Source organism: Fukomys damarensis, unplaced genomic scaffold (genome assembly GCF_012274545.1).
Source record: "Fukomys damarensis isolate Sample0158 unplaced genomic scaffold, DMR_v1.0_HiC HiC_scaffold_33, whole genome shotgun sequence".
NCBI classification, from domain to species: Eukaryota; Metazoa; Chordata; class Mammalia; order Rodentia; family Bathyergidae; genus Fukomys; species Fukomys damarensis.
The window spans coordinates 32,948,078-32,959,318 of NW_022900945.1; the positions used below are offsets into that span (position 1 = coordinate 32,948,078).

The 11,241-nt window shown below is 36.4% G+C and overlaps 1 protein-coding gene across 1 annotated transcript in view; it reads right to left on the reverse strand.

The window, feature by feature from the left end:
* Window positions 1-11,241, reverse strand: part of Sass6 (SAS-6 centriolar assembly protein) — a 42,153-nt gene that overhangs the window by 1,696 nt on the left and 29,216 nt on the right. Inside the window, exons 15-16 of the mRNA XM_010639069.3 lie at window positions 1,895-1,992; window positions 53-147 (exon numbers count right to left, since the gene is read on the reverse strand). Of these exons, the coding sequence (XP_010637371.1) occupies window positions 53-147; window positions 1,895-1,992 (193 nt within the window). The remainder of the gene's footprint in view (window positions 1-52; window positions 148-1,894; window positions 1,993-11,241) is intronic.

An 11,241-nucleotide genomic window follows, 5' to 3' on the forward strand; every position in this document is an offset into this window, starting at 1 on the left:
TTATTTAATGAAACCATGCTGTGTAAAATCCAGTCCAGAAATGTCTTCTCACCTGCATTACTAAATAGATTCTGGCTGAGACCACGTAAAGGAATACTATCTTCTCTTTTCTTCAGGTATTTGGATTCCAGCCCTAAATTTTCTCCACTTGAAAGAAAAATAGTAATTACTTATTCTTTTAACGTCTGATTTTCTCTTTGAATTACTTTTGAAGGCTTACACAGTACACACACTAACATGTAAGTTGGATGCCCCTAATCCAAGAGTCAAAAATGCTCCAAAATCTAAGACTCTAGCACGAACATAACTACAAGTAGAAAATTCCACACCATAGTCAAAACATGAATACACTAAAAATACTATATACAATTATTTTCAACCTATGTATGAAACAGATGAATTTAATGTGTAGACTTAGGTTTCATCTCTAAAATACCTCATCTTGTATGTTCAAAAATTCCTGAAATCTGAAAACATCTCAGGTAAGGGGTACTGAACCCGTACTCCACATAAGCGAACCGGACTGGCAATGTGGCTCGGTGGGTTTGATCCTCAGGACTGAAGAAAATAGTAGACTAACATATATAGGTTAACCTAGTTCAGATCACATGCTTCACTGATTTCCTAAGCAAATATAATTTGTACATAACCAAACTATTCCCCACAATAAAAAATATAAAATACGTGGAATAAGGAGTCTGGGAGAAACAAAATTTTTCCAAGTTTTAGACAGCACATAAGGCATGATAAAGAGCCGGGCCTGGTGGCGCATGCCTATAATCCCAGCACTTGGGAGGCTGAGGCAGGAGGAACGCTATGAGTTTGAGCCCAGCCTGGGCTACATGGTGAGTTCCAGGTCAGTCTCAACTACATAGTGAGACCCTGTCTCAAAAAAACCAAAAAAAAAAAAAAAAAAAAAAAAAAAAAAAAAAAAAAAAAAAAGACGATAAAAATACATATATGGCTTGGGAGTATCATTATTTACTTAATTCTGTTTCATCCTATACTTAAACAAGATTTTTTTACTTTGACCAAAAGCTCTTCAAAACTTTAGTGACTCAAAGTGGTCATTGTCATGTATCATATTAATACATGATATTTATCACATTAATAGACAATTTTGGTAAGATCGGTACAATGTAAAATTTCAAAAAAAAAAAAAGGGTATTTCTGTATTTTACCCCTTTCTACCATGCATGCCTTCTTTCTAGATCTATACAAGTGCTAACAGTTATTTGCAGAAAGACATTAAAGGATCTTGCCAAACAGTATCATACACTCAAAATTAAGTAAGTCCCCAATGTTCAGAAAAATAGATGAGTGAATAGGTGTTTTTTTTTCAATTAAAACTTACTCTTTCTTTAGTTTTTGATAACCGTACTTTTTGTTAGCTGAGAACAAAGGAACAAACCATTTCTAAACAAAAATTTAAATTACTGAACAACCCTATTTTATTATCAGATGATTTAGGCACTGCGAATATGACTGTCATTTTCTGCTAACAAGATGGCTCATGGTACATACAATGAGTTAAGAACAGACACTCATAGTTTAATGACAGAATTCCATTTCCCGACTAGGTCATTAATTGAATTGGTTGCTAAATGAGGAACTGTATATAGTATGTACATCACAATATTCAGAACAAAAAAATGGTCAAGGAATCTCCAACTTGATGACTTTGCTTTTATTTGCATTCTCTTACATGCAGTACTGTGTGTACCAGAACATAAAACTACAGTACTGTATGGTACAGTAAAATCAGCAAAAATTACAGTACTACACAACAGTACAAAAGACACTGAGGCTCTATAAATACCAAACTGTACACAAAAAGGACGGATAAAAATTCTTACAAAACTACTAGCAGTAAACTATGTCAGTAAGTACTCACTTTTCCTTGTCAGTGGAGCATGGAACACCAACAGCTGCCCCTGAGTGAGTATCTCCTAGTGATGTACTCGGTTTTGTAAACTGTAAGTTAAACTGAACCTGTAAAGACGGAAAACATCTCATGAAATTAGTGAGAACTTCATTTTTCACAATAGTTCTGTAACTGCGATGGGTGGCTACGTTTTTTGTTCTTTTTGATAAATCTAGACTGGAAAAATACAGATTTTACCTATACTTACTGCATAAACATCCTACTGAGTTAACAGAAGTTCTATTTCTCCTTATGACAAAAGTTCCTGTGATAAAAGCAACATGAATAAGACACAATGATCTTGTAACCAGTGAGGGAAGCCAAAGGGAGAAGGGAAGGAGACATAAAAAGAGCTAAGATGTGTTATGTACACATACCAGCTCCCCACAGTGAATGTAATCATTATGGACTGCAAACATAAAAATTTAAAACCACAAACATTAATACACTGAAGTAAGTGTGACAGTGTTAAAAGTCACCAAGTATCACAATAATGCTTTTACTTAATGCATTCTAAAAATTTCCCTTTTAAGAACTTTCAAAGTTTTATACTTAATGTTTCTAAATGAGTGCTTTGAATTTTGAAATAGTCAAAAAATCAGGAATCTATACAAAAATTTAAAGTAGCATGAGTTTATTTATTGAAATAGGGTCTTACTATGTAGTTCAGGTTGCACTTAAACTTATAGTGATCCTCCTGCCTCAGCCTCCTGCCTCCTGAGTACTGAGATTACAGGCAAGTACCACCACACCTTGGTACAGTTTAAAGTTATAATGTTTTTTGATTGAGTTTTATACCAGGAAGATAAGGCCAGGTCCTATATTATGAAATCTACAAACAGTACACCACCTTAGTAATACATAAAAGAAGGAAAAATGACTACTTCCATAAAAAAGAAACACAAAACTGTATATCTTTTTTGGGTAAAAACTCAGAACGAAGAATAAACATACTAGTTTAAATAAAATTATAAATTAGGAAAAAATGTACTTGGGGTATTGGCATTCAGTAATGTAAAGGTATCAGATCTTCCATATCAATCTATATTTAACATAATAGCATTTCATAAAAACAGGATTGTTTAAAGTGGAACAAGTCAATTCTAATGTAAAGAAAAAGATTCAATAATGGGATTAAAAAGCGGTAGACAATATGAATAAATCATAGAGTTTGTGGCCGCCAAAAATTAGAAAGTTGAACAAAATAAAAAATTCTCAAATCACAGAAGAATACAGGATTGTGATGTCTGAGAGAAATAATGACCTCTGCAATGGCCCAGGCTTCTAACTGGAGGTGCTTTCCTGATAGCAGGTGCAGAGTATTCAACTCAGGAGAGCAGTGATCAGAGAGGCTGCAGGCCAAGTTCTGACACGAAAACTGCAGAGATTGAGCTCTGGAAATCCACCAGGGGTTCTTGAGTCACTGCTGGTCTCCTGCACAGAGTAAAATCCCACAGGGGTGGTTGTGATAGATGGGATCTTTAATGTTCCTAACAGCTCCTGGGTTGGTGTCCTTTGGAGGTAGGAGAAACTCTGAGGGTTACAGCACTTGCCTAGCATGCAGAGAGGGCCTGGGTTCAATCCCCAGCAATGGCAAAAAACAAAACACACCCACACACCCCTGAAAGAATGGGGGAGGGGACCAACAGTAGCAGCAGAGAGGAACACTACAGTTCCTGCTGCCACTCCAACTGTGTGGGTCCCACCATAAGTTACTCTCGCACCTTCTCTGATCACACAGTGCGGCAAGGTTGTGTGTGAGCACCACAGATGGGGGTTGTGATTTCTGCCACCACCTCTCAATGGGAAGCACCTGAGCCTGCACCAGTGTCTACTGACAGAACGCTGCTCGAGCAGAGTACCACAGACTGTTACATAACAAGCCGACGTCCACAGAGCCTGAGAAACCATGATCACCAAATAGGGGCCGCCGCTCCCATGGTACAGTCACACAGGGTGCACCAAGCCAGTTATGCCGTGTAACTACTCCTGCCTGAACTGACCAGGTCTCCACACTCATGAGTTGCAGAAACAGTGGGTCTCTTGACTCCAAAACAGTAGTCACTGTACCTAAACTCACAGATCATAGCCAACGAAGCTATAGAGATTACACTACAGTGTAATGGTTGAGACTCTCACTCTACGAGATGCACAAATTTCAGCTTAGGAACACAAGAAATATGGAAAAAAGAATAAAAATGCCTCCTTAAAAGATTATAACTACTTGGTTACAAATTACACAGAAAAGTAGATGAAATGACTAAGTATTCAAAAGAATATAAAGTATTTGTTGTTTTTTTTTTGTTTTTTTGAGACAGGGTCTCACTATGTAGTTGAGACTGACCTGGAACTCACTAAGTAGCCCAGGCTGGTCTTGAACTCACAGCAATCCTCCTGCCTCAGCCTCCCGAGTGCTGAGATTACAGGTGTGTGTCATATTGTTGTTTTTTAAAAACTCCATTAGAAACAAGTGAATATAAACAAACAGTTAAATGGATTAGGAAGAGAGATGGGTGATTCCAACACCTGGAAGGCTGAGGCAGGAAGAATCATCCAAAATCCAAGGCCATCCGGGGCTCCAGTAAGCTTAAGGCCAGCATGAACTACATAGTGAGACCTTTACAAACACACACACACACACACACACACACATACAATGAGAAAGACAATTCAGCATATGAGAAATTTAGTAAAGAGGAAACCTGAAAAAGAACCAAACAAATATTAAATGGAGATCCCACAAAATTAAATAAAAAATTCAGTTGAGAGCCTAAACAAAAGACTAGATTAGACAGAAGAATGTTGAAGCTCATACACAAGTAATTTAGAATATCATGCAGACAGAAAGGAAAAAAAAAAAGAAAAAGAATTAAAAGTGCATTCAAGACACTTGAAACACCACTAAACAATCAAACATTCTCATTATTGGCATATCTATAAGGGAAGAGATAAATTTTAAGGCACAGAAAACCTATTCAATGAAATAATAGCAGAAAACTTTACCACTGGGAAAGACATGGACATCCTGGTACAGGAGGGCATACAGAACCCCAGAGAGAAAAGATCCTCACTGTGAGACAGTATAGTCTAGTTGTCAAAAACACAAGACAAAGAAAGCATTCTGAAATCTGCCAGAGGAAAGTGCCAAGTCACATTTAAGGGCACCTCCCTCAAAGAGCAAATTTCTCAGCAGAAACACTACAGTCCAAGAGAAATAGACTGACAGAGTTCATGTCCTGAAAAAAAGTAATTGCCAACAAAGATTACCCACCTATGGTACTATTCACAATTTAAGGAAAAATAAAGACCTTCCAAGAAGTTGATGTAGTGCATCTATAATATGAGCTACACAGGAGACCAAGGCCAATCTGGACAACTTAGGAAGAACTTGTCTCAAGAACAAGAAAGAGAGAAGGACTAGTAATGTAGCTCAGTGGCAGAGTATTTGGTAAATTGTTCAAGGCCCTTACCTCAATCCCCAGGACTACACAAAGCAAAAAAAACAAACAAAAAAAACACCTAGCAAAAACTGAAGGAATTAATGACCACCAGAATAGCCCTACAAAAATTACTTGGGGAGGCTCTCTCTCCAGACGAAGAATGACAACTACTATCATGACTGCATGTAAAAGTAGAGATCTCACTAGAAGAGTAAATACACAAAAAGAAATATAAAAGATCAAACTACAAAGATAAACAGGAGGAAGAAATAAACAAAGCCCCACCTCTGAACATCATGAGCCTTTTGGGGAACATTCTTGATTTACACTGTAAAATTATTGTTGGACTTTGTGTTTTAATCCACTTACCCAGTCTGCATCTTTTAATTGGAGAATTAAGACCATTTACATACAGGGTTATGGAAAAGTACAGACCTATCATTTTGTTGATTTTCTTCTAGAGTTTCTATGGAAATCATTACGGAAATTCCTCAAAAAATTTAAACAAGAAATTCCATTTGACTCAGCCATTCCCTTTCTAGGTACTTCTTGCATGAGTGAAAGCCATCGTTAACCTGATACAGTGATACATGCATACCTATGTTTATAATAGTACAATTCATAACAGCTAAATCTTAGAAGCAGCTAATATGTCCATCAACAGATGAGTAAAGAAAATGTAGCATTTGCATACAATGCAGTACTACTTTGCCATAAATAAACTTGAGCGATCTGTAGGAAAAATGGATGTACATTGAGACCATAATGTTAAGTGAAATAAATCAGACACACAAGCTTGTATACTGCATGGTTTCTCTTATTCGAGAAATGCAAATTATAAATAATGAATAAAAAAAAGGACAGAGAAGAGGAAGTACATAAGATTTTTCTCAAATAGGAAGGGGGTCAAGACATGGAAGGAGAAAGGGGAGGGAAAAGGGACGAAAGAAGGAATTAAAATGTGTTGTGTGTATGTACCAGCTCCACACGTGGAATGTAAATATTATGTACTACAAACATGTACTAATGAAAGTAAGTAGCACCATATAAAAGCAAATACTGGCAAATTGAATTCAACAGCACATCAAAAAGGTTACATTCCATGATGAAGCTGGTTTCATTCCAGGGATACAAGGTCAGTTCAACATATACAAATCAAATATATTACCACAAAGAGAAACTCAATACCCCTTCATGATAAAAGCCCTCAACAAATCAGGTATAAAAGATCACAATGCAACATAATAAAAGGCAAGTATGATAAACTTATAGCCAACATTTTATTGAATAAGAAAAAAAATGAAAGCATTTCCACTACAATCAGGAACCAAATAAGAATGCCCAGCCTTACTACTCTAATTCAAAATAGTATTAGAAATTGCAGCCAGAGTAAAAGCATACAAATAGGAAAGAAAGGTAGAATCAAATTGTTCCTGTGTGCAGATGATGTGACCCTATACACAGATAAACCTAAAGATGCCACTAAAACACTCTAAGAACTGAAAAATGAATTTAGGAAAGTATAGCAGGATGCAAAATCAACACATAAAAATCTGTAGCTTTTCTATATACTAACAACAAATTTGCTGAGAAAGAAAAATCCATTCATAGCAAACACATACACAGGAAGAAAACACTTAAGAATAAACAACTAAGGAAGTGAACGACCTCTATAGTGAAAATAATAAAACCCTGAAGGAACTAGAGATGGCAATAAAGGGCAGAATGAGCTCCTGTGTCCATATATTGGAAGAATATAGTTAAAATGTGCATCTGCCCAAAGTCAATGCAATGTCCATAAAAAAAAAAAAAAAATCAGAAGAAAGTCGTCAAATTTACATGAAAGTACAAAAAACCCTGAATAGCCAAAGCAATCTTGAGCAAGTAAAGCAAGCAAGAAGTATCACAATACCTGATTTCAAGACATACTACAGAGCTTCAGTAACAAACGCATCATGGTACTGGCACAAAAACAGATGCACAGACCAACAAAATAGAACAGAGCACCCAGAAATAAATACAATCATCTACAGCCCATCCAATTCTGAACAAAGGTTCCAAAAACACATAATGGAGAAAACATACTCTCTTCAACAAATGGTGCTAGAATACTGGATGTCCACACAGAATAGAATGAAAGAACCCCACCTTTTACCAAAGGCAGCTTAAAACCAATCAAAGACCTTAAAGTAAGATTTGAAATTGTGAAACTAGTAAAGGAAAATATAGGAGAAACACTTCAAGATACTGGTATCAACAACAATTTTTTGGTGGGACTCCAAAAGCATAGAGAAAAAAGTACTAATTGATTAGGAGATCACAGCACACTAAAAAGCTGCGCCACATCAAAAGGAACATTCAACAAGGTGAATAGACAACCTATAGAATGGGAAAAATATTTGCCAGCTATTTATCTGACAGAAGGTTAACAGCTAGAATATATAAAGAACTTCAAAAATCTAACGATAAAAAAACCAAGTGATCCAATTAAAAATGTGCTAATGATCTGAATAGACACATATCAAAAGAAATACAAATGCCAAAAAGAAACAAAATACAAATATCAATATATGAAAAATGCTCAATATCATTTGCTCCAGAGAAATACAAACCAAAACTACAATGAAATATCATCTCACTTCAGTCAGAATGGACATCTAAAACAACAACAACAAACATTAGCAAGGATAGAGTGAAAAGGAACCTTTATATACTGTTGGTGGGAATGTAAATTAGTATAGTCACTGGAAAACAGTATAAAGGTTTTCAAAAAATTAAAAATGGATCTATCATATCATCCAGCTAGTCCACTCTCAGGTATATCGAAAGCAAATGAAGCCCTCACACAAAAGAGATACTTGTATGTCCATGTTTATTACAGCAGAATTCATAATAACTAAGGCACAGAATGGACACACACAGTATGTTGTATAGTGCCATGTTAAGTCATAAAGAATAAAATACTGTCCTTTACAAAAAATGGATAGATGTTATGTGAAATAGGCTAGTCACAGAAAAGCAAGCATTACATGTTCTCTCTCATGTGCGCGCATGCGCACACACACAGAGACATAGACACACACACACACACACACACACACACACACACACACACAGAAACCCAAAAGTAACTTTGGAGTAGAAGAGTGATTATTACTAGTGACTGGAAAGGGTGGTAGGAAGGAATAAGAGGGAGAGCAGAAGAGTGGTGAATATGATCTAGGCACACTATATGCATCTATGGAAAAAAAATCAGTGAATCTTATCAATCTGTATAATGTGTTAGTAATGCTGGTAATTTAAAAGAATCTTTCCGCTGGATAGATTAAGAGCATATTAGACACAGCCAAAGAAAAGATTGGTAAACTTTAGGACACAATGTTAGAATCCATATAAAATTAAGCAAGTAATAATGAGCTAAATAAATGTGTAGTCTCAATGGGATAATATTACATGATCAACCATGTATATCTGGAGTACCAAACAGAATGATAACAGGAGAAAAAAAGAGTCAAGAAATAACTGAGCTGGGCATGTAAATTCCAGCACTTGGGAGGATGACTGCCAGGAGTTTGAGGCCAGCTGGTGCTACACAGTGAGTTTAAGGCCAGCCTGGACTGCACAGCAAGACCCTGTCTAAAAAAATAAATTAAAAACAAAAAGGAAATAATGACCAAAATTTCCTAAACTAATAAAAACTATGCTTACATGTTAAAGAACCTCCAGAACAATGCATATGGAAAATGATACTTGTGTAGCATATCAAAGGACATAATGAAGTATTAATCAGAAGAAAGCCAGAATACAATATTACTATCGAGGTAGATTCCTCTTTCTGTTCTGAGATATTAAAAAGGGAATTCCTAAGGGTCACAAAGTGTGACAAAAATCTCCTTTTTCTTTTTCCGTTCTCCTGGTTCAGCCCACAGATAATTCTATGGAAGTAGAAGAAACAGAGGTAATTAAGACATGAGCAGTGGCCAGGAAGACAACTAAAACTCTGAAGGAGGAGAATCCTACTCTTTGACCAAAGGTGCTATCATAAATCCTCAGTGCCTTTTTTCCCTTTATCGTCTCATTGCATGGCACCAAACACAAACACATCTCAGGAACTGCATGACAGAGAAATGGAATTTAGGTTTGTGCTTTCTAGACAGACAAGCACAAAAACCATGGGGATCCAGAAAATTCTGCGGAAGTCACAGAGAGAAAGGATCTCACGAAAAATTGCCTATTAAAGTTAGTTGCCTATTCTTAGGCTCCAGGCTAGGGGGGTAACTCAGTGGTACTGTGCATGTTTAACACACAGGAGGCTGTAGGTTTATTCCCCAAGACCAAAACCAAATTAAAAGTCTTAACCACTTAACAGTTTACCCCGAGCATCTCTCTGGCAGTGTGTCTGTTTATGTATTAACTGTCCTGAGCATCGCTTAGGTAGGTGTCATTTCAACCAGTCAATTCTTGTATTGAATAAATCTGAGTTTTTATATTTCCTGTTATATTCTGATAAGAATTAATGAAAAATATGCAATTTTTTAGTCATCCTGTATTTAAATAATTGGATTAGTAAGTGGTTAAGGCCACCTCTATTTGGCATACCAAAGTCTTTCCGAATTGAGCTATGGGGTACACCACTGCTCAGGTCACAGGATGCACACATTCAGGACAGAGCCAAATGGCGTGGCAACCTTTGACAACTGAACCGACACAGGAATCAGTCTACAGAAGGCAAATCCAAATTTGAAATGTGAACCTGTAAGACTAATTTTCTGCTGACAAAAACAATCACATCTTCTTTAGGATTTAATCAAGATCTAAAGTCTCACAATATTAAAATATCCAAAATAAAATCCAAACTTACTGAACAAAGAAGCAGGGAAATCTAAGCAACTCACAAGTGAAAAGATAAACCAAAAGATGACACAAATATTTGTAATTTCAGAAAAACATTTCAAAGCACCATTATAACCATGTTTTAAGTAGAGTGAACACTCTTGGGGAAAAAAAATCTCAAGAGTAAAGAAGATGTTACAGAGAAAAAGGAAATTTTAGAAATGAAAAAATTATCTGTACAGGTTTGACAGTAGAGGGGAAATAACAGAGAAGTCAGTAAACTTGAACATGGACGAATAGAAATAAATCTCAAAAGCACAGAAAACTGTCAACCCAGGTGAAGGCTCTTCTGGTGGGCAGATTACTATTACGGGCTTGGCTTCCAGCATTAGTCTGGCCCAAAATCGAATCAATGCCAGGGCAAGGGGTGCAGCTAGAACAGTGCAGGTTCACTCATAACCCTCTTCGGCTGTTTTCCCATGATCCAACTGTGTAATTTCTGGTCAGTAATTCCAGGTTTTAAATAATTTGTAAGTGTTCAGTTTCTACACCTTATCCGCTAAGAATCTAAAAATCACATTCTCTGTCCATCTGTTGTCACTGTGATCCATATTTAGTTTTACACCTTTCACTGTTTTTAGTTTGCTTTGGGTTTTGGGCTCAAGGATTTTATTTCTGTGTGTCAATAAAAATGTAAGAGCAGAATGGTAATACATTTCAGTTTCATTCTGTAATGCCAAGAATTTAAGAATTAAAAAATGGATTGGTTAAAAAAAGAAAACAATTACTGACATTTAGAAATGTGAAGAAAGGAGCTAAAGGTGTAGGGAAGGTGGGATGGGTAGGGGAAGGGTAAAAGGGGAAAAGAAAAAAATGTGAGAGAATGAAAAGATGGAAATAAAGTGTTTGTAGATGGGGAGGGGAGGAGGGGGTGAAGGGAGGGCAGGAGTAAGGGGAAAAAATGAGAACCAAGACCTGTCATGTAAAGGTACAAGATCCCAACAATGAATGTAACTGTACTGTATCCCTAAAATGTACCAACAA